Source organism: Gekko japonicus, unplaced genomic scaffold (genome assembly GCF_001447785.1).
Source record: "Gekko japonicus isolate JY-2015 unplaced genomic scaffold, Gekko_japonicus_V1.1 scaffold659, whole genome shotgun sequence".
In the NCBI taxonomy this organism is placed as follows: Eukaryota; Metazoa; Chordata; class Lepidosauria; order Squamata; family Gekkonidae; genus Gekko; species Gekko japonicus.
In genome coordinates, this window is record NW_015167556.1 from 243,043 (window position 1) to 267,556 (window position 24,514).

Below are 24,514 nucleotides of genomic sequence, written 5' to 3' on the forward strand. Positions count from 1 at the left end.
GTCAGCTGCGTTGGTTACCAGCTGAGTACCGGACCCGCTTCAAGGTGTTGGTAATAACCTTCAAAGCCTTATACAGCCTGGGACCAACATACCTAAAGCACCACGTCTTCCCGTATTTGCCCCGAAGAGTGTTAGGAAATATAAAAAGTATCTGGAAAAAATATTTTAATCATGGAGATAACCAGGGCTTTTTTTGTAGAAAAAGGTCCAGCATGAACTCATTAGCATAATAGGCCACACCCAGCAGCAGAAACTCATTAGCATATTAGGCCACACCCCTGACTGCACCATGCGGCATATTAGGCCGCATTCCCATGTTACCAGAAGTGTGGTCATCCAGCCACACACCCCTTTTGCTTCTTATTCTGTTTACCTTGTTTGTTGTCAAAACCCAGGGCCTTTTTTTGTTGCAGGAACTCCTTTGCATGTTAGGCCACACACCCTTAATGTGGCCAGTACTAATGAGTTCCTGCTGTTGGGTGTGGCCTATTATGCTAATGAGTTCCTGCTGGATGTGGCCAACTTGGGAGCCAGCCGGAACTCCGTTCCTGTGCGTTCCTGCCCAAAAATAGCCCTGGAGATAACTGTTTATGATAGCTGTCTTCTGTTAATTATCTTGCATATTCGCCTTCATCTAATGTTGCCTGCAAGGGATTCCGAGGAAAAGGTGCTTCTGTATCCTAGCAGCATGAATTATATCTGGTAAGTAAATCACAAGCTATCATCTTTTCCATCAGCAAAAATGTTCTCAATGTGTTTTTAAAGCATTGTAGCTTCTGTGGTTCTAATAGAAAAGCTTTTTTCTAATGCAGCATATTACGTCAAAATGCTGGATTTGGAAAACAGATGCCTTGAGCTCAAATCCTGGCTCATTCTGCAACTTTCTGGATAGCCTCGGGCAAGACATGCAGAGCGAAGCCTTTCTTCTTCATCTGTAAAATGGAATCCGCAGCAGCCTACCCTATAAGATCGCCATGAAGATTAATTTCAATGCTTTTGATTACTGAAACATCCTACAGAAAATAAAGAATCGTTCTGATACTTATGCTGCCCTTCTTCAAAGAATGCAGGGGCAACATGCCCCTTTTAGCTTCAGAACCACCCTGTAGATTAGGAAAAAACAGCAACTAGCCCAAGGTCACCCAGCGTGCTTTGTGGCAGAGTGGGGATTTCATTATTTATGCTCCGACATGCTGGATTTTATTAAATTGCCCTTTAACGGACATTTCTCCAAAGTGATTTAAAAAATCCTAACAAGAGTATTCAAGAATGTGGCAGAGGTTGAAAAGAGAAACAGATTAAGATACATTAGACAAAATACTTATATCCAACACTCTGTTTAAAATCCATGAGGTAGCTATGAAGGTTCTGAGGAACAAATGATAAGGAGTTACCCCACTCTAAGTTGCAAGTAAGGGCTAAACATTTGAACACTCCCGCTTACAAAACAACTCCCTGTATATATCAAACTAGTATCTTGGAAAGAAGGACCTGTTTTCTTGATAGCTCTTCAGTGATGGGCAGATGTCCTCCCCTATCTTCGGGCAAATTATTTTGTCAAGTGCCCTCCAAGTTGGGCAAAGAATCTGGGCCCTGAACTTGGCAGATTAGGCCTAACTGTGGGGCCCTAACACAATGTCCCTCTACCAAACATCTTTTGGACGTAGAGGGGATTTGTGGTGGTTAACATAGTAAGGCCTCTGTTGGGCCTTAGATGCTGCCATGAGCACACAAAATAGCATCCAGAACTTCTAGGAACCATGGAAAATACAGTTCCTATGGCTCCAGACATCCTGAGACCCTACATGAGGCCCTGCTTCAGCACGGTAGGAGGGTTACCAGGTCTGGGTTGGGAAATACCTGGAGACTTTGGGGGTGGATCCAGGAGAGGGCAGGGTTTGGGGAGGGGAGGGGCCTCAACCTGGTACAATGCCATAGAGTCCACCCTTCAAAGCAGCCCTTTTCTCCAGGGGAACTGATCTCTGTCAGCTGGAGATAGGGTTGCCAAGTCCCCCCGGGGGGCGGGGAAACCCCCGCCCGAGAGGCCCGTTTCCTGCCGGAGGGGCTTGGGCCACCAGGGGGACCCCAACCCCAAAGTCTGTGATGTGCCCGGTGTGAACATATCACCCGGAGGTGACGCAATCACATCGGGCACGTTGCGGGGGGACACTCTATCATCCGAGGGAAAACTCTACGGTTTCCCCTCGGATGATTGTGGCCCTGCCCCCAACATGTGCGTGACGTCTGGGACTCCCCCCACTATTACAAAGGTAGGACTTGGCAACCCTAGCTGGAGGTAAAAGCGGGAGATCTCCAGGCCCCACCTGTAGGTTGGCAAGCCCACATGGTAGTCTTGCTATTTTCTCTGGAATGATGCTTCTGATTAGTCACTGTACCGCCCATTTTTTAGCCCTATATGAACTACTTCAACACAATTACCTGGTCCTTTAAACAAACCTGCACAGTGATACTCAAACTTCATTTTCCAAGGGCCAAAGCATATTAAAAACTTCTGGGGGTTTTTTGCATTCACAAGACAGTACAATTCAGGGTACGAAACAAAGACAGTTTTTCACTCACATGGTGCGTAGAACATCACTAATACAGAAGGATGCTCCTTCATAAACTTGTCGAAGTCATCATCTGTTAGGTGATAAACGGCATTATCCTCTTCTGGCCACGGTGCTTCTGGTGTCTGTGGCTTAGGTGGCTGAGGACTAACCAAAAAAACAGCAACAAAGGTTGGTAAGGGACAGCTGTCTTAACCAACTTGATCTTGAGAAATTCAGCTGATTATGCATATGTTACCATCCTTACTCTAGGAGACAACTAATTAAATGTAAATAAAAATGAAACACTGAGGGGAGGGGAGGGAAAACTAGACACTGGAATTTGTAACGTCTGCAGAACGTACAAGGTACACTACAGACAGAACCTCATGATAAATCATACATGCATTCATTCTTTTGCATCCTTATTACCCTTGTTTTGCTATTGATAATCCTAATGTGTACCAAGAAGAAGAAATTACAAGATATCAAGACATTCTAGGTCCCAAAAATAACCTGACATTAGTGCAAAATTTTACATGGTGGCAAAAGGTACAAATGGAATCTAGATATGCTAAAGATAAACCGTTAGGCTTTTATGACAACCCTTTAGAAGTAGATAAGATTCTATTGTACGTGGAACAAAAATGTGTTAAAAAATGTATACTTTGTTATTAGAATACAAGATGCAAGATGAAGTGCTAGAAAGCAACAGCCAAAAAGATGAGTTGGCCAACAGTAGCTAGGCAGTGTGAATCAAACTTTATTTGTTGTTGTTGTTCAGTCGCACAGTCGAGTCCGACTCTTCGCGACCCCATGGACCAGCTCCCGCCAGGCCTTCCTGTCTTCCACTGTCCTCTGAAGTTTGCTCAATTTCATGTTCGTTGCATCTATGACACTGTCTAACCATCTCATCCTTTGCCGTCCCCGTCTTCTTTGACCTTCAATCTTTCCAAGCATCAGGGTCTTCTTCTCCAGTGAGTGCTCCCTTCTCATTTGGTGGCCAAAGTATTTGAGCTTCAGTTTCATTATCTGGCCTTCCAGGGAACAGTCAGGGTTGATTTCTTTGAGGATTGACTGATTTGATCTCCTTGCAGTCCAAGGGACTCTCAAGAGTCTCCTCCAGCACCATAGTTCAAAAGAATCTATTCTTCGGCGCTCGGCCTTCCTTATAGTCCAACTCTCACAGCCATACATGACTACTGGGAATACCATTGCTTTGACCATGCGGACTTTTGTTGGCAGGGTGATGTCTCTACTTTTTATCATGCTGTTTAGGTTCGCCATCGCTTTCCTCCCAAGGAGCAGGCGTCTTTTAATTTCATGGCTGCAGTCACAGTCTGCGGTGATCTGGGATCCCAGGAACGTGAAGTCTGTCACCACTTCCACGACTTCCCCTTCTATTTGCCAAGGAGTGATGGGACCGGATGCCATGATCTTAGTGGACCCCTGGCTTTGACCATGCGGACTTTATAGACTTTATAAACTTTATAGAGCAAAGCTATTCAAAAATTTACTGCCCAAAAGAATGAAGCATTTCCAAATTATGCCTTTTTAAGCTGCATCTTTTAATTTTCCTCTCAAGCGAACAGCTCAGTAACTCACATTTCCTGGAAGGCTGAATTCTCTCTTTCCATGCTCAAGAAATAAGAGGCCTCATTAGCGAAAGTCTGAAGTGCTGAAAAATATCCCAAGATTATATGTATTTTTGAAAGGAACTAAAATTATTCTGTACTAAGTGCCTTGAGATCCTTCATGAGAAGAAATACTCTACACAGTTCCAAAGCACATGGACCGGAGTTGTCTGGAAGGACTCCTCCCTGCCTTCAAGACTTTTAATTATTCTCATAGCTCTTTTTTAAACCCTTTCCAGTTATATACACATTGATTATCACTATCACAGCTAAAGACACTGAATTCTATCGATAGAGCAGGTTTATGGAAGAGATCTACCCCTGCCAAGTGCAGCCCCCAGCCCAAGCCCCTCCGGTGGGAAGCCGAAAGTAATTTTCCAGGACAGCCACTACCATCAGGAACATCACGGGTGTAATGTGGGAGAACTAGCAGAAATCCCTTTTCACATGAGTATAGCATATCTTCTTCACATTAACAAGAGCAAAAGCTCACGAGAGGGATGAATTAATGGCGCTGACTACACCAGGCTGTATCATTTCACAGGTCTTAATTAAAATAAAGTTGAATATAATTTAACTTGACATTAGGCTCTTGAGCCCTAGCATCTCATTGGTGACTTGTTATCCACTACTATCTACAAACTGTTCACCTGGTATTCAATCAGTGTTTCCTTATGTACAACATTGTACGCTTATCCTTATTACATTTTATCAATCGAATGCTGCAATTTATTAAAGTTATTTTGAACTTCTGAATTCTAACATATAACGTCCTCGCCCATTACTTTGAAGAGTACTATCCCTCTAGACTTTCATACTAATCGTTATTTTTTAAAACAGACTAATACCTCAAGTTGTATATCACCTGAGTACTGAAGCCATGTTAGAAATAGTAACTTAAATTTCCAATCGGTGCATTTTAGAAACAGTTACACACATGTGACACCACACATTGTATTCCTAAATATGTCATAAGAGGACCAGCTTAAAGGCTTAACTAACATTAAGGTGATACTATATCCTGAATTACCTCAGATAAAACCTGTTATCTTAAGGGGAACAGAGAAACTAAATTGGTAAGGAACAATTAAATCCTAATAAATTAATGTCAGCTATTTGTAATTACTTCATTTTCTACTTATTAGGATTCACTCAAATACTCCCCAAGGTGATGAAAAAAACTCAGTTTTGTGACTACTGAGACAGGAACTACTGTTTCTCCAGTTTGTAAAACAATAGGTATTTAGTATATTTTAAACCTTTACCTTAAATTAGAAACAATAACATAGCAACATAATAATTAAATACAAATCTAATAATAATAAAATTGTGTGAAATACTTAAGGGCTCAATGCACTTAATGTGCATTAATTACCTCAGCATCCTTTATAATAACTGTTATAAATATGTCATTAGTGCAGAGAGAGAGGTTTATGGGTTCAAGGCAGAACTCAGGTTTGAAACAAGAATTTTTGGCTTACAAGTCATGTTCTAAACCACTATGCTACACTGGCTACTTTTACAGTATATTTAATAGGAAACTGGCTGGTGCTGGAGTGGGTAATGAACACTATAAAGCCAGGCCCCCTGCAAAAAAGGCAGGGGTCTTTACGTGTTCAGAGGAGTTCCCAAGTGTTTGGGGGAAAACCTATTTGCGAATTAATTTAAAAATCATCTCACAAAATTGGTCTGATGAGCACAGAAAGTACTTCAGAAATGACAACTGAGTGATTCTCGGGACCTAACTAAATGAGGAAATACTGTAGGTTTAAGGCATAACAGTAGTAAGATGAGGAAATAGGAAAAAAACGATTGGAGTGATCTTGGAATATGAAACAGATGCCTGATCTTGGGATACAAAATATCCTTATCTATTTTTAGTTCCATGACAACTAACTGAAGACACTAAATGGAATACCTCTCTCTACCTAGCATATAATCATAAGTAACTGGCTGAAGGTGGCAGAAGAACAGGACAGACTGGTTGTAAGGCACAGAGGACCGTCAACAGGGGCCCAGCTGGCAGCAAGAGTTATATTCAAGGGAATATGTTGACAGGATAAATGAGGACACTAGAATAGTCAATTCATCAAGCAATATGGGAAGGAATAGGGAAAACTTCACGAAAACCATAAAAAGGAAGACCAGAATAATAAAAATAGGGAAACAAATGGAAAATTCAAGGCTATGGGGCTGAGCATCTTATTCACTTTTTTAGGCAGTTTATTCTGACTACCTGATGATTTTCTAGTCAGTTACAGTCAGGCCAGGTAAGCAGCCAAGTATTAAGCAAGCAAGTACAGAGACAAAATATGTTAGTGATTCATTGATTTTTTAAAAAAAATTGGGACAAGGAAAAGGATTCAATTTTCAGTTTTTCGCGGTGTGAGTTCTGCTGAGGTTGGATGACAGAGAGCAGTGAAGCCAAAGTTGTTGAAGACCATTGCATACCTTTGAATAGGGTTGCCAAGTCGTTGCAGTCGCCGCAGTGGGGGACTCCCGGGCAGCGACTGGAGCGTGCGCACACACCGCACGCACGTCACCCGGAAGTGACGTTAGGACAGCGGGCACGCTGGGGGCGGGGCCACGACCATTGGAGGGAAAACCATAGAGTTTTCCCTCCGATGGTCATGGCCCCGCCCTCAGCGTGCTCGGCGTCCTAACGTCACTTCCTGGTGACGCGCATGTCCGGGCGGGGTTCCCCGCCCCCCGGGGGGACTTCGCAGCCCTACCTTTGAATGTTCCATTTCTCAGTTCTCAACACTTCAGGGTATTCACAGTTATGTATTTATTAGAATATTTATATCCATCAGTGGCAATAATCCTCAAAGATCCCACCTCTCCTCCAGGGCTCTGAACCAATTTTTGTGATTTGGGCTTCATGCAAACCCAAGTGATTGTCAGCCAATCAAAGCCCATGGAAGTCAACTGGCTGAAAGGCAGTGAGCCATCCTCAGCTTAAGAAGGGTGAAGAAAAGGGTTCCCCCCCCCCTTTGGGCAGGGATTTTGTGGCTCTGCATGGGAGCATCAGTTTAGCCAGGCTTTTATTTGGCTTTTATTTAGGGTATGGAGGTCAGCTCCAGGAAGAAAGCTCGTTTTAATGTGACAAACAAGCATCCTGTTAAGGGCCCATCATTCCTATCTTGTGTGTATAAGTTCTGTGGAAAGGTGCTCTGTGTGGGAAAAGAACAGCCTTGAACCTGCTGAAGTAACTTGACTAGAAAAAGGGGAATCAAATCTCCATTTAGAGTTTATTTACTTAACCGGAGAGCCAGTTTTACTTCATATGTTGAAGTCATCCACACATAACAGTTCCCCACTAAATACTTTATCCTGTTTAAATAAACCTTTGCTGTTGATCGCCATCTGTGTCTGTCAGGTCAAATATCTAAAGAAAAAGTGATATATGTTTATCTCACAAATAAGTACAACCTTGGTCAAGCAGGTTTCAAAATAAGATACCTTTAGGGAGACCATAGTTTACACGATGCGACCAATCTAACAATCAAAGCTTGTGTCCCCCTTATTGATTGTGAGCGGTTGGGCTTTAAGACCACTCTGGTTGAGACCAGAATGGGGGGTTTGGACATTCTTTAGTCCAGAAGGCAGCTGCCTCGGAGCCTCCCCTCCCCTCTCCTCTCACCCCATTGCCTCTACACCAACCGTTCCCCGGAAAAGCAAGGCAGCTTCATTTTAAGATCAATGCTGAGTCATGTGCAGCTCTGACAAACCTGGGGAAGTTAAATATTTGCAAATGGAATTTGGGAAACTAACTGTTCAATGCTGGCACCTGTTGTTGCAGAAGTTGTGATGTTGGATCCTGTACCAGCATTGTACCAGACATACAGAACAACCTCTCCAGGCAAGCCAGCAGATACAGTGTTGGAGGGACATACTTAAAATGTCAGTTTGACAACTCCGACAGACTCGGCCTTCTCTTCCTAGGAGCACATCTGGTTCTTAAGGCCCAGTCCCATTATTTTTCTGTTAGGTAAATCTGACGACTCAAACCAGCCTTTTTGTCTTCTTTTTCTTTGCACCTGCCCCAAAGAATGGGTCTTCTGGGGAAAACACATGTGACCCCCCCCCCCCAAAAAACCCCTGCATATAAAGTGCTAAAATATATCAAGAACCAGGATTCCCTCTAAACTTCATTTTGACTCTGGTATGTTGTTCCTCCATCTTTCTTTCAAAAGGGAAATCAAGGTCTGTCTGTCCTCTGAACAGACAAAGCCCAGAAAACAATTAACCAGGAGATGTTTGGCTCCTTCACTCACTGGCAATGGCAGGCAGGAGCCCCACTGAAATCAATGGAGCTCCTTTGAAGCTCAGGCTAAAAGAGTTTCATTAAAAAAAAAACCCCACTATCAGCCAGTAACAGGAGGCTGAATTAATTAACAAAGTTATTTGCTTTTGTTATTCTTTTTAATTAGATTTATTTCTAATACACTGCCTACATATGTCCTACCATTCTTCAATTATACATTTCAGGCCTTCTTGAATCACTGCCACAGAGCACTGGCCTACTCATACTACAGATTCCTTTGAGTAATTCATTGCCGTCATTGGGCACATGTGCCAGGTTTCCACTGTATACAAATTATGACTGCAGCCTCAATTATGGGCTGCTTCCAACTAAAGCAGGGTTTCTGAATATGATTTCCCCCCCCCATATTGATTTATTTATTTTTTAAAGGAAAGGAAGAAAAGCTGCTGCATCATTTTGCCTTTTGGGAAACTATTCACCGTGCATTGGAAATTAATTGCGGACAAACAGCTGTCTTTAGCTGTGGATGGCTGAAATATCAGCCAAAGCCCAGAGTGGTTTGTTAGTGGAGATTATCACTGGGATGATTCTGCAGCTGTTCCTCTTTGCCTTACACACTAGCTGCATTCAGTAGCTGTCACAGCGCTGATATAAAAGCACTGCATATTACATGGATCATAAGACTATAATGTAGGCAGACTGAAGTGGGGAAAGGGGGGGGGACTCAAACACTTCTGATGTTCTGCATGTGGTAGCCAAGAGATAAGGGCATCCTTGCTGAGCCGAGAGGCAAAGAGTAAAGGTACAGGTGATGGAGGCATACACCACTGCTTGGGGGAAGGCAGGGTGACGAATATCTCTCTGCACTCATTGCACTTGCTTTCTTAATAGACCAAAAGAGGCAATAAATAAATGCCAGGGATGAAATTTCACTCTTTGATCTGCACAGTAGCACCCTGTGCTGCTTAGTATTCCACATTGTAAGAGACAGCAGGCTGGATACTGTATGGAAATTATCAGGGCTTTTTTTGGTAGGAAAAGTCCAGCAGGAACTCATTAGCATATTAGGCTACACCCCTGACAGCACAGCTCATTAGCATATTGGGCCACACCCCCATGCCTTTTCTTGGCTTGCCGGGGTACCCTACGGCTGCAGGGAGCCTGGGCAACCCGGCCCTTGGAGGGAAGGGGAGGCAATTTAAACTCCCTTCCCTTGGCTTGCTCGGGTGCCCTGCGGCTGCGGGGAGCCCGGGCAAGCTGGCCCTTGGACAGGCCAGGGAAGGCATTTAAATGCCTCCCCAATCCTTCCAGAGCCCTCCTGGCCCGCCCACCTCAGAGTTTTTTGGGGGGGTCGCTCTCCAGGCCTTCCCTCTGTAGCCACGCACACAGAGGATTTGGCTGTAGTGGGCGTGGCCAACTCTGAAGCCAGCCGGAACTCCGTTCCTGTGCATTCCTCCTGCCCAAAAATAGCCCTGGAAATTATACCAAATTATGACCTCTCCCCAGCTCTGCTCTATGTACGCTCATCTTAGCTATAGAGCATTTAGGGCAAACTATGGATTATTGGATACCCCCATTTTCCTAGGGACATGCAAGCTGATTCTGTACATGCAACCCACTGCTTTTTCCACTTATACAAGAATACAAAAAATAACGGTTACAACTGTTCTTCTGCATGAATCCATCCCAAATGACACCAGTCCGCACTATACTTATAAATGAATACATGTATTTTCAAGTAATGAACGGCAGTAGAACACAAGAAAGTGGGAGGAGCCTGTGGCTCAGCAGAAGAGCCTTGGCTTTGCCTCCAGAAGGCCCCAGTTTCAATACCCAGAATCTCCAGCTGAAAGGACCAGGTAGCAGGTGACGTGGAAGACCTCTGCCTGAGATCACGGACTGCTGCTGCCAGTCAGGGTAGACAATACTGGCTATGATGGACTAATGGTCTGATTCAGTATAAGGCAGCTTCAAAGTGATTACATGGGGAGGAAATTCCCACCTGCATTGTTACACGTTTGAAATCAAAGTTTCAGGTGGGGTAGCCGTGTTGGTCTGAAGCAGCAGAACAAAGACTGAGTCCAGTGGCACCTTTAAGACCAAAAAAGTTGAAGAAGAAGAAGAAGAAGAAGAAGAAGAAGAAGAAGAAGAGATTGGATTTATACCCCGCCCTTCACTACCCAAAGGGAGTCTCAGAGTGGCTTACAAACTCCTTTCGCTTCCCCTCCCCACAACAGTCACCCTGTGAGGTAAAAGAAGAAGAAGAAGAGATTGGATTTATACCCCACCCTTCACTACCCGAAGGAGTCTCAGAGCGGCTGACAATCTCCTTTCCCTTCCCCTCCCCACAACAGACACCCTGTGAGGTAAAAGAAGAAGAGAAGAGATTGGATTTATACCCCGCCCTTCACTTGGAGTCTCAGAGTGGCTTACAGACTCCTTTCCCTCCCCCTCCCCACAACAGACACCCTGTGAGGTAAAAGAAGAAGAAGAAGAGATTGGATTTATACCCCGCCCTTCACTACCCAAAGGAGTCTCAGAGGGGCTTACAGACTCCTTTCCCTTCCCCTCCCCACAACAGACACCCTGTGAGGTAGGTGGGGCTGAGAGAGCTCTGCCAGAAACGGCTCTTTTTCAAAAGCAGCTCTTATCAGAACTACGGCTTGCCCAAGGTCATCCAGCCAGGTGCAAGTGGAGGAGTGGGGAATCAAACCCGGTTCTCCCAGATTAGAGTCCGCACACTTAACCACTACACCAGACTTTGTCGGTCTTAAAGGTGCCACTGGACTCAACCTGATTTGAAACCAAAGTCATTGATAATACCTATCTATCGTAGCACAATATTTAATAGCACCTATGGGACTGGAGCCAGTGATACATTTTTGAGAACCAAACAGTTTTCAACAATCCCCTCCCCCTTTTCTGCATACCCCCAATTCACCACTTCTGTGTCCTGGGGTCCTCTGTCCACAGCATTTTGAGGCGCTGCAAGACTAGGAAGGCAAGAAAGCCCCATTCTCTGGTGGAAATGCTTTCTGCGAAGGAAATGACCACTGGATCCAAGCCCCATCTAGGAGTACCTATGTAAATCTCAGCTCAGCCACGAAATCACAGGGTAATCGTCAGGGGTCGTTTCGTAGAAAAAGAGCTAGGGGAACTCATTAGCATAACTCATTAGCATATGCCACACCCCCTGACATCAGGGGCCCGGCGGTGGACCTGCAAGGCCGGGGGGGGGGAAGCCCTGCCAAGGCCCTCCCTGGCCCCAGGCAGGCAGGGGTGGGGAGAGGCAGGGAGGAAGCAACTTACCTTCCCTCTTCTCCTGCCTCCTCCTGGCTGAATGAGGGCTGGAAGCGGGGTGACCAGAAGCAGGGGGTGGGGCTTCGGCGTGTGCCCCGCCCCCGCACCTCACCCGGGGGAACTGCGATCCCCCCCGAATCGAGCTCTGGTAATCGTATTCTACTATTTTTTCAACTTCAGCACCACCTAGAAATTCGTTCCATTGGCAGTACAGTCGCTTCTCTTGCCAGTAAGGATAACTAAGGAAATTTATGTGAATGGCTTTGTACATTTAGTATTGAATATGGCTTAGAAAAAGCCAGAGACATATTTCATGGACAATTTTGCTGCCTGTGAAACTAGACTCAGTTTGATAATAATTCAGTGGGTCTGCTAAACAAAATTTTAAAAATCTCCCACTCAGTATAAGGCCAGGAACCATTGCCCTAATATCTGATTGGGCTTCCTGGTATTCCACATAGCCAAATCTGATTTACTTTGTGGTATCATGATATCATTATGCTCCGTACATGATTCTTGATTGGCTATATTATGCAGTCAAGAAAAACCATCACCTTTTTTAAAAAAAAAATCACGCCAAACCAGATGCTTAAAGAAACAGCAAAAAAGAAAAAGACAAAAGACAAAGTGAAGTAGCTCAGAAAAAGGCAAGCTTCCGTGTTTCATTTTGAGTTCAACATCAAATTACAAACTTTCTCCATTACACATCTATAAATGCTGCTAATGATGCTCATGATCTTGCTCCAAGGTCTTAGCATCAATCAATTCTGCCTGGGTCAGTCTTGCACCTGTAAGATATCTTCTTCCTGAACAAGAGTCTCAGCTAAAACCTGTGTTTGCTGCTATTTTCTTCCCTGTTTTTTTAAAAAAAAGCTCTGCTGGCTTTGGTGAAAATAATGGGTTATTAAACATCAACAACAAGAAACTCAGTGTCATCCTTTGGATTATGGTCTAGAAATTTTAAACCTCATTGCCTCTTGATTAGGGGCGATCATTCCAAAAGACCATTAAGCCTCTCCCCTGTCAAAGACACTGGAATGAAACATTCACAATCTGTCAGTCAGACCCATCTGAAATTGTCTCATAATGGAGGTGTGTGCAACAAAGCAATGAGAATTTAAAAGTCTGAGGCTTTAAATGAAGCCTCGACACAGATCAATGACATCCTCCCAATGCCCAGGAAAGATAATGGAGAAGTGCAACCGGCAAGATAGCACAGGTATAAAACAGGAAGCACAGAAACTGAAAGCAAATGACAGACTGAATTTATCTTTAATAGATCAGTGCTGAGGTTTCATTTGTCTTTTGGGGTAGTGGGTTGGACGTGCTATTCCTGAAGAGCAGCAGTGTTTACTGGAAATGCAGTGCTTATAAAGATGGAGCAGATACACTCCAAAGACTTACTTTTTCAGCCATTCAGCTATGTCCTTTGCTGTAGCGCTATAATTCTCAAAGTTGAAGAATAATTTTCCTTTTCTGAGAACACAATAAAATAAGATTAGAGACGTCAGAAGAAACATAAAAATAAATGATTTGGGTTTTGGTAATATCTACGTGCGGAATAAGCAAAAAACTGACTCAAAGTAGCAGATGGTTGGGTATCCCCGAACGCCGTATTCTTCCTTTACTCTTTCAAATTCAGATGAGTAGACATTCATCCCTGCAAGGACCTGCAATGACAAAACCCAAATTAGGGAAATGCCTCTATCGGATGTCAACCTTTACAAAAGATCTGTCTTCTTCAGTTGTGCCTAAGACAGCCAGGGCTGGTGTCAGCACCAATACTCCCTCTAAGATGTGAAGTCTTGTGAGCAAAAATTCTACTTTGTGAGCTACTGGCATTAAATTTGGCTACTGCATAAATCAGGGGCACCACTGTTATTGAATACATTTTGGTCTCACTAGGTTTTTTTATCGCAGATATGCGAGTTTAAGGTAGATGACTATTGGGGTGGGGATCACTTCCCTTTGAATTTGACTTTTTAATGTCCACTGTGACATCAATTGAAACCATATTCAGCCCTTACAAAGATAAAGAGCTCTGAGACCAATGAAGTGGACATTAGACTCAGCATCCATAGCAACAAATATTATGGATTCTGAGGTGTGTAGCTTTTTTATTAAGGAGTTTTTAATGCAGAAAGATACACGAGTTTTCTTTAACCAATTAATAAACATCTTAGACCTTTTAAAATCAGTTTATGTTAAGATTTCCTCTCATCGTAGATTTGATTGCAGAAATAAGTGGTTTGATACAGAATGTATGAGGTCCAAACTACAGCTGTTTAGAAATACTAAGCTTCAGAATCATTTATTAATTTTATTTCTTTAAAAAGAACATTTAGTATAATGACTAAATGCAAAAAACAGGCAGCTCAGCAAAATCAGTGAGAGATGTTAATAGCAGCCACTTGTAGTAATAATTTACAAGCCTTTTGGAAAATAATTAATAGGGGCTTATCCACAGGCTCTAATTTTTCAGAGTGTATTACACCTGCAACTTGGGAGAAGTATTTTACTTCTATTTTTAGAGAGACACCTAATTTTGATTCTTAAACTGTGCAAATTGAACCCCATTTAACTGATTTCTGACCTCCTGTCTCGCCAGAGACTGTGAACCAACTAATCTGACGAATGTGTTTGAGAAAAGCACCTGGACTGGACTTGGTTCCGATTGATCTATTGAAATTAAATTCAGTTGGGTGGAGCAATATTCTGGCTCCTTTTTAAACCCAAATGAACAAAACAGGGGTTATTCCGGCTTCATGGAAACACAAGGTATTTGTTCCAATGTATTAAAAAGGCCTAAGAAATTATCCAGCTAATTATCAGCCAATTAGCTTGGTTTCAACCCTGGGTAAAATATGTGGCCTTCCTTCACTCTGAGTTATTGACTTGGCTAGAAGCTGACAAGGTTCTTTATTTTGAGCAAGCATGTTTTAGAAGAGGTGTTTCTTCTTTGGATCACTGCCTCCATCATTTAGCCAAGAAATATTCATCTAAAGCTGGTGACTTTATGCTGCATTTATGGACCTAAAAACCGCCTTTGATTCTGTCCCTAGATCTCATTTGTGGATCAAATTAAATATATTCACAATAAATTAAAGACTTTTATGGCCATCTGTGCAGATACATTATAGACCGGAGGGCCAGTTTACAAATTATATTCATCTTGCAAAAGGGGTAAAACAAGGATGTTTACTGGACTCCACACTTTTTAATTTTTACTTAAATGATATGGTGCCTTATATTAAAAATATGCTTTACGTGCACCTGTATTAGCCGGCCGAGAAATTCCCATCTGCTTTTTGCAGATGATGCAGTCTTGTTATCAAGATCTGAAGCTGGCCTTCAGAAAACAACACTTTCACCAAGTATTGTAAACAAGAGGGGCTCTCAGTAAACTATAATAAATCAAAAATTATGGTCTTTACATAAAAAATTGCGCCAAAATCTGAAAGCATGGGAAATTAAAGATGATAAAACAGAACTTATGACCCAATTTAAATACCTGGGAGTGACTTTCAGTCACAATTTATCTTGAAAATTACAACTTAAACTAGCTCAAGACATCGCTAGACCAAATATCAATGCACTTCTCAGGTTCTATTTTTCAATGGGTGGTCAGTTTATACAGATGTCTATTAGAGCTTTCAGTGCAAAAATAATACCCCAGTTTTTATAGAGGCAGCCATCTGGATAACTGAAGCTTCCAAACTTATAGATAAAATACCGATCCAATTTATACCCTGGATACTCAGAGCCCCCAGATGCATGGCAGGAACAGTGCTTAGGTGGGAGCTGGTGCAATGCTTTGTCAAACGAAGAGCATGGCTGGCTGTTTTCTAAACTAAGGCTGAAGGTTTTCTTCTTTACTCCATCATCTAGCGGCTCATTACACCTGTTGAAGGAGGATAACTATAGGAATACTTGGCTTAGGTTGATAAGAATTTGGAACTGCTTGGTCTCCCTCTCTTGATGCTTAACAGTATAGCTCAATATGAGGCTTGGAGACTGATTACATTGAAGGCATTTAATTGGGATAGAGCTAGTACAGCTGCACGAGCCAGGTGTGTTTGCTGTCCTCTCACTCCAGGGATCTGTCCTTCTCTAACTCTTCCTGCATATCGATTTCAATTTCAATTTCCAATTTATTGCATATGGCCAATGGCCATTACAAATACAGAACAATACAACAGAAGCTATAAAATAAAGAATAAAATCAGCGTTAAAACACAGGGATTAAAAATATAAGATATGTGACAAGCATAAAGTTGGCTGCATCATTAAAATAATATAAGATAAAAAACTAAAACATACAGAATGAATAAAGGGTTTGGAGTAAGGACCTTATATACCATGATGTAGCCCTGGCTATTTAGCAGGCAAAGATTTAGTCAGCTTGATTCGAATTTTCTTTGCAAAGAAGTGCAACATTTTACAAATACTCTGGCTCCACAACTGCAAGTAAAGTTATAACTTTTCCAGATGTGGAGCAGGGGTCCAATTTATTTAAGTGGAGTTTAAGGATTGCCCCCATAGCCCAAAGTGCTGTTGATTTTATGTCTGTATGTGCCTTCCAGGAAAGCGTGTCACTAAAGGTAATACCCAAGTATTTAAAGGTTCGGCTTTGATCTATCAGAAACCCATCTGTTGTCCAGCTAAAAATGTGCCGCTGCTCCCTGAAGACCATCACCTTAGTCTTTGAGTAGTTAATTTGTAGGTGCTCCTCCTTGCCGAAAGCACTAAGCCTAGACACGGACCTTCTCAAGCCAGTTTGAGTTAAGGACAGCAAGACCATGTTGTTGGCATAAAGAAGGATTGAGATCTTTCTCGACCCAAGATGGGGAGGAAAAAGATCAGCGCCTGAAAGCTTCACAATAATCTCATTAATATAAAGATTGAATAAGAGAGGAGCAGGTAGGCAGCCTTGCTTCATGCCTCTAGTCACGGGAATGCTGTCGGTCAGGGATCCTGTAAAACCCACACTTATTTAGATGAGGTATTAGTATATAATTCCTTGATCAGGTACAGGAGATGTTTGTTGATATTAGTATTTGCCAGCTTAACTCAGAGCCTGTCTCTGTCTATTGAATCAAAAGCTGCGGCAGGGTCCACGAAGGCTGCGTAAAGATGTTTGGTAGGACCCTTTACGCTATTAATGGCCAGCTTTAATCTGTCTGAGAGATGTTCTCCTCCATTATTTGTCCCGTCGTTGTCACCTTCTATCTTTATGTACCTGATATCATAACATCCAGCAAATTATATATCTGAAGGACTGTATTATACTTATATTGCCAATTAGGGTCTTTCAGGCTTCAGAAAAACGTTGCACATTATTTGTGCAATGTAATAGGTGAAACTGTTCTCAAACTCTATGTGAATTGGGCAGCTTTTCCATTGAAGTGCAATTTTTCATACATTATCAACTTATAGACTATTGGTTAGAAGAAGACGTCTGTCGAAACGGCACTGCATTCCGGAGACTACCGTCCCGTCGTTGTCACCTTCTATCTTTATGTACCTGATTTCATAACTTGAATGTATTATTATTACTTTTGTACTTTCATATTCATAACTTCACGATTTTTGTTAAAGAAATATTGAGTGCACTGTGCACAGTTCTTGTGGATTTATTTTTGCATGATTCCTAGGGTTGCCAGGTTCCCCAGGGGGGCGGGGTCCATTACCCACCGGCCCAGATTGGGCTGCCGGTGGGAACCCCACCCCCAAATTGTCGGGATCGTGGAGACGTGCCCAGTATGATGATGTCACCTTGAGGTGACATCATCGCATCGGGCACGTTGTGGGGGGACGCTCTATTATTCGAGGAAAACTCTATGGTTTTCCCTCGAATGATAGTGGTCCTGTCCCCAATGTGCCCGACACGATGACGTCACCCGGAAGTGACATCATAGCGGCATGCATGCAAAGTGTGTGCACCAAGGATCTCCCAGAAAGGGCCAGGACTCCCCCCGCTGCAGCTACAATGGGACTTGGCAACCCTACTGATTCCCCTTCACTGTATGGCCATCATGTGCCTGCTGTTGTTTCTTGAGGATGCCTGACTCCCATGGGCAGTGTTTTATGCAGGGGCCCTATTACACAAGTATTTCTTTCTTTAAAACATTTCTGAGCTGCCTTTCTTCTTCATGGCGCTCAAGACCGCTTACAAACATAGCAAAACACACAGAACAAAATACATAAAAACCAAAATTTAAAATCACTGCTCAGGAGAGCAGAGGACACATGCTTTGGGTCCAATCTTTCTCTTGGAAACAGTCTTTGCACATCGGGATTTTAATTTATTTATTTATTGCAGAATTTGGGACTTTTCTTCCTTTTTAAGTAATAATGGCCAACGTAGGGAATATGGAGAAAGAAAGACTAGTGAGCTTGAAGATTTGCTTCGAAGATGGCTTTAGATACATAACTTTCAGTATTAATAGTTGTGAGGAAGCACAGCAGCCAAAGTATAGGGTTAAAAAGGAGGAAACTCATACACAAGCCAGATATTAATAAATGGAAATGTCGTTGCATACAGTTGACCTGTGGACATGTGCCTTCCTAAGTCTCAGATAAACTGTGATTCTACTGGGTAAGCTCTACACATAGGGACAGTTGATCTCCAAACAGAAGCTTTCCATAAATTATGAGCGCTCTTTAGCAAGGGGAATTAACAGAGCTCACGTCGAAACGCTACTGTTAGGATATGCTTTGGGGACCCTTCTCCATACAGCCACAGCTCTTTAATTCATCTTCGCAGCAGCAGCACCGATGCCAGGGCCATATTTTACCAAACCGAGTGAACTCAAAGGTAATGCATTTCATCTCCCAGCGTGAGCAAGACCAGTAAGAAGGCATTTTGATACAGCCTGCCTGATTCATAAGCCTACACTCACGCTCACCATAATAAACTACCTCTTTGCTCTACAAGTGCTCCAAGCACTTTTCAAAAAGGGAAACCACTCAGATGATACAAGTGCTTTCTCCCCCTTGCATCTGAAATTGAGACAAAAGTCTTCTTATAACTCTATCCCTCATTGGCCAGTTGCTGAAAAATGCAACTCCAAGATTAACTACTGATTAATAATGGTAAATCCTCTTAGCAGCATGGGGTTCATCTAATCTCCCTCACTCAGCCATCTAAAACCAGGACACACTCTTGCCACGTAAAAACACTACATCAGAATTTAATAAAAGTTTCTATGAGTGAAGCAGCTAGTCAGATCAAGTGTGCCTTGAGCGAGTGAGAAATAAATCTTAAAGCAGGACAGTTACACAAAGTGATTGTGTGCTGCTGCTCGTACAGAAGAAGTACAAATGCCAGGGCTTTTTAAATTATTATTAAAAAGAGGTGCTCGAACTCTCAAAAGGGAAACTGCAGACTTCAGCAGGGTTTTGTGTGTGTGTGTGTGTGTGTGTGTGTGTGTAACTAACCAACTTTCTGCTCCTACCAGACATCTCTGAAAACGTCACTTTCTTTCCTGCATACTTACACCTTTTTGTAACTGGATAAGAGTTTCACATGGGGGGGGGGGGAACTTCTCATGTGTCCCACGTCCATACGGCTCACGAAAAACAGCAAGTTTTATTCACTGTTGTTGTGGTCTCTGTCACATTGTGGGGCAAGACTAGTCACTGGCTTGCCCTGCTTTTCTGTTGCTGCCGTCACTTCAGGTAAAAACCAGCCCCTCTCCCTCAAGTGGTTTGCCAGAAGCCAACCTCAGGGGCATTGTTCAGTAGCATGCCAAGTGGCCAGGCAGAGGGATAAGGACTTCTGCAGGCTCATTCAAGTTAAACTTTAATTGCAAAGGACAGAATCTAGGTGCACGAACTAAAACAAGCAAAAAGACAATTGCTAAACGAAGTACTTACAATCTATTTTACATCTGATCTCTGCCAGCTGCAGGATGCCCCCGTCCCTGGTGCATCTGCAACCCTCTTTAGCTTAATTCTCCTCTGTCATCCTTCATGGTAAAACACACAGTAAAGCGCACTCGACCACAGACCCAAGAGTTTCTCCTAGGAGTCTCTCCTCTCAAACAAAGGAACAGCTCCCCTTTTCAGAGCCCACGCCACATATGCTCTGGGGCCTTCAGCCAATCTGGGTGCCAAGCCTTGGGGCTCCAGCCTGCCAAACCTGGACCCTCCAATCAAAAGGTGTCAACACCCCTTCTTCAACTCCCTAAGGCTGTGACCAATAGAGGTACTGAATTCTTGCTAGCAGACAAAAACCATGAAGTTACTGAGCAGGTGGCAGAGTTCCTGGCAAATGTACTCAGGGGTCAAGAAAAAGAGGGAAGAATAGAGGGAAGAGGAATTGATAAGGAGATGGAGAGTGAGTGAGAGAGATAAGGCGTGTCTATCCTCTTTGGATAGCTAAGCTTCTTCTTGTAGCTGTTTTAATTACTGCGATATTTGAGATTACTGTCCCAAATTTTTATCATTCTGTCCTATTATCTATTATATACAGTGCTACAAATTGACTGTTTTCCTTTGTTGACATATGGGTTGATTTGTACTGCTATTCCTTTTATAGAATTATTGTATGCCAATAAAGGTTATTGGAACTGGAAGTGTCAACACATCAAAGGACTGGCATATTATCCCTCTCAGTCGAAAGAGGATCCTCCATCCAGCAAAAGGCACCTTCTGTCCTCCTTCCCAGCCACAACGTGCTTCTGTTAGGCTGAGAGGCTATCCGCTGGATTAGGCCAAGGCCACCCTGTGAGTTTCATGGCAAAGAGGGAATTCAATCTTGAGTTTCCACAGTTCTAGCTCAGCATTCCAAACCTCTACAGTACAGTGGGGAATTTCAGACAGCCGATATATTCCGATTCAGGAACTGTTCCCTAACTGTTTCTGGTCTGACATTTCAGACAGAACCGTTTTAGTAACGGTTCCCTACTGGAATATATTTTCACTTTCAGACAGAAATGCTTCTGTCCAGTTAGGGAAGCATTTCTGAACTGTTTTACCTGCAAACTGCTTCCAAGTGGTCTTCATTTTTCTATACTGTTTCTGAAGTGCTACGGGGTGCTGCGTAAAATGCCCCATAGCGCTTCCTCCGGCACTGCTTTGTTTTCCTGCCCTTTTCCACCTGTGCAGGTGATCTCCATCCTTTTTTTTTTATGTTCGTTTTAGAGTGCTATACCGCTATAGCACTATAGCGCTATAGCACTCTAAAACGGATATTTTTTTTAAAGTCAATCACCCGTGCGGGCGAAAAAGGGTGGGAAAACAAAGCGGTGCAGTCTGAAATGCCAAACGCTTCAGAGATGGCTCCTTACCGGTAGGGGAAAGGCTGTGTGAAATGGCAGCCCTGTACCGGTTTACTCCAAGACGGTACAATAATGGCTTAAAAAAAGCTTTAAAAGGGTAATGTGAAATTCCCCATTGGCTCGTAACTCCTTGCATCAACTTACTTTCCCCAGAGCCATCAAACGGCAGTTATTAGAATGGATCCAGAGATGAATGACATGGGATCGGGATCTAGAAATGTCATGGGGCAGAGTCTGAAAATGGCAGACTTGTACTGACTTCTCCCCTCAACATTCAGGCCTTATTATCTCTGCTGTATCCCCACCATCAATGGTCAAGGATGCAGACCAGAACAGAGAAGTGCATGGCATGATGACATCACAATGTGGGTTAAGAATGCCTGAATGTTACAAGCAGAGGGGAGACACACACAACACACAACACAGAGGGGAGACAATTCAGCCTGAGCTTGCCATTTGACAGCAAGTCCACAATCACCACAACTAGTTCTGCTCTTAGATGCACTGAATATAACATTTGAGCCCCTAAAAGAAAAAAAATGAGAAAATTCACTCTTTATGTGAGCTAACCATGCAAGTACTTCCAATTAGGAATATGTCCTTTTTTGTCTTCATATTTGTTTTGGGCCGTTTTGTTTTTCCTACTGCTGTACCTTGTGTTCCTGATTTGTTTGGGATTTTTAAACACAGTTTCTACACTAATTTTTCTGATGTATCTGTTCAAATAACATAAAATTAATGTTAAATTTTGTGTAAAGTTTAATGGGAATGTTCCAACATAAGGGAAAACAAAACGACACAAAAGTAAATGGTTTAATTTGCACTGGAGAGAAGTGAAATTGAATGAAGGCTTGTTGAACAAAACTGCAGGGATGAAAAACTGAAAATCATCTCTGTCCCTAATAAACTAGGTATGAATGAATGAATGAAAGAATGAAAGAATGAATGAATGAATGATTTTCTTTTTTAAAAAGGCTGCATGGAACTCTTACTAATTTCAGCATTAAATTAACACCAGTGCTATGTAGGTATAAGAAAACACCAGCATATCAGAAAAGATTGGTTTGAAACACAGAGCAAGTAAAGTCATTTGCTCACTGATAGGTACATTTCCTCATGTTTAATCATGGAATTCCTTCCGGAATCCTTAATTTGAAAAATGTGACCTAATTTCACGCCAAGCACAAATTGGTTACTTTGGCATAGCAGTTTGCCAAGAATAAACATGCAATGAAAAGCAGATGTTTCAACAGAATATTGAGGCTGCAAGCAGAAATGCAGTTCCTAGGAAGCAATTCTAATGAAATGAGCTTACCTTCAATCAATACATTAGAATGAAAGTACAAAGAATACAGGGCACACAAACACTCTCGCTCCTTTCATATTGTATTGTGTGCTTTAGCCTCATTTTCCTGCTTAGTAAAGGTAAATGTTCCCTTGCTCGAAAGCCAGTCGAATCCGACTCTAGGGTTGCAGTGCTCATCTCCGTTTCCAAGCCGAAGAGCCAGCGCTGTCCGAAGACGTTTCCGTGGTCATGTGGCCAGCATGACTAAACACCACGGCGCACGGAACGCTGTTACCTTCCCACCGAAGCAGTACCTATTTATCTACTTGCAATTTCTTGCTTTCGAACTGCTGGGTTGGCAGGAGCTGGAACTAGAGACGGGAGCTCACTCCATCATGTGGCACCCGGGTCTCGAACTGCTGAACTACCGACCTTCCACAGCCTGCAGTTCAGCGTCTTAACCACTTGAGCCACCGCAGCTCCTTATTTTCCTGCTTACTACCTCTTAAAATGGCTTTGAATCTCTAGGTGTTCTGAAAACATTGTTAATAGAAGCCCAATACAAATGTTTTTTGCTCACATTTATTCAGAGTTACCATTTTCCTTGTCTTTCTCTTTGATTTTATTACCCTCAAACAAAGTTAGAGAAGGTAAACTTCTGGGCTCCACCTTGATTTGGATGGCCCAGGCTAGCCCGATCTCATAAGATCTCCGAAGCTAAGCAGGGTCAGTGCTGGTTAGTACTTGGATGGGAGGCCACCAAGGGAAGTCAAGGGTCGCTATGCAGAGGCAGGTAATGGCAAACCACCTCTAAATGTCTCTTGTCTTGAAAACCGCACAGGGTTGTCGTAAGTCGGCTGTGACTTGACGGCACTTTCCAACGCCAAACGTCTGGGGGCAGGGACTTGTCTTTTGTGGCAAAATTCTAATTATGGCACTGTATAAACAAAGAATGCTGTTAAGCGATACCTATTGATCTACTTGCAATTTCTTGCTTTCGAACTGCTAGGTTGGCAGGAGCTGGGGCCGGAGACGGGAGCTCAATCCGTCATGCGGCACACTCGGGTCTCAAACTACTGAACTACTGACCTTCCAGTCTGCAGTTCAGCATCTTAACCACTTGAGACACCGCAGCCTCATCTAGTCATGCCGGCCACATGACCATGGAAACGTCTTCGGACAGCGCTGGCTCTTCGGCTTGGAAACGGAGATGAGTACTGCATCCCTCGAGTCGGATTCAACTGGCTTTCAAGCAAGGGAAACCCTTTACCTTTACCTATAAACAAAGAATACACAATTTCAATGGGAGAGCCAGTTTGGTGTAGTAGTTAAGTGTGCGGACTCTAATCTGGGAGAACCAGGTTTGATTCCCCACTCCTCCACTTGCACCTGCTGATGTGTCCTTGGGTCAGTCACAAGCTCTGGCACAGCTGTCCTTGAAAAAGAGGAGTTTGTGTCAGAGTTCTCTCAGCCCCACCCACCTCACAGGGTGTCTGTTGTGGGGAGGGGAAGGGAAAGGAGTTTGTAAGCCGCTCTGAGACTCCAAGTGAAGGGCGGGGTATAAATTCAATCTCTTCTTCTTCGTCGTCTCTGCTAGTGATGGATAATTTTTTAAAAAACCTCTCTAAAACACTGCCTGGAGGCCTCTGCGTGAGTTGAAAAAATGTTGCCATGTCTGCCAGTTTAAACTATGCTTTGTTTTACAGCAATAAATTGGGGAAAAAATTAAAGTACACATTTAAAATATTAAAAAATCTTATTTGCCTTGCAGCCCCTCTCACTTACATACTTGCCCTTCAGTTCTGTGGCTGCCTCCTGGAAAGATGGCATCATTCTTTTGCAAACTCCACACCCTAATACAAAAGACAGAGAAAGAAATTAAATCTTTCAATTTATAATATTTTAATCTTGTGTCAACATCTCCCTTATATATAAAAGTCGAATGGAGGTGGCACTTCTCTAGAACATTCCACACACTTCGGAATTGGTTGGCGCCCTGGTGTGTCACTCAGAATCTGTCCCTATCCACTGGCTGCATTGCTTGAGTCTTGCCTCCAACTTTCTAAACAGTTTGCTGTTCCTCCCCCCCCCTAGCCAGTCAGAACACAGAGGTTATTTGCATATGCAGCCTCACTGGCCTTTGCCTCGGAACACAGAGGTCGTTTGCATATGCGATTGGATTGGCTTTTGCCTCT

At 43.0% G+C, this 24,514-nt stretch overlaps 1 protein-coding gene across 1 annotated transcript in view; it reads right to left on the reverse strand.

Annotated features, from left to right (window-relative positions):
* PDIA5 (protein disulfide isomerase family A member 5) overlaps positions 1-24,514 on the reverse strand; it is a 234,989-nt gene that overhangs the window by 114,297 nt on the left and 96,178 nt on the right. Inside the window, exons 8-11 of the mRNA XM_015413730.1 lie at positions 24,105-24,172; positions 13,329-13,420; positions 13,155-13,226; positions 2,581-2,717 (exon numbers count right to left, since the gene is read on the reverse strand). Coding sequence (XP_015269216.1) covers positions 2,581-2,717; positions 13,155-13,226; positions 13,329-13,420; positions 24,105-24,172 — 369 coding nt within the window. The remainder of the gene's footprint in view (positions 1-2,580; positions 2,718-13,154; positions 13,227-13,328; positions 13,421-24,104; positions 24,173-24,514) is intronic.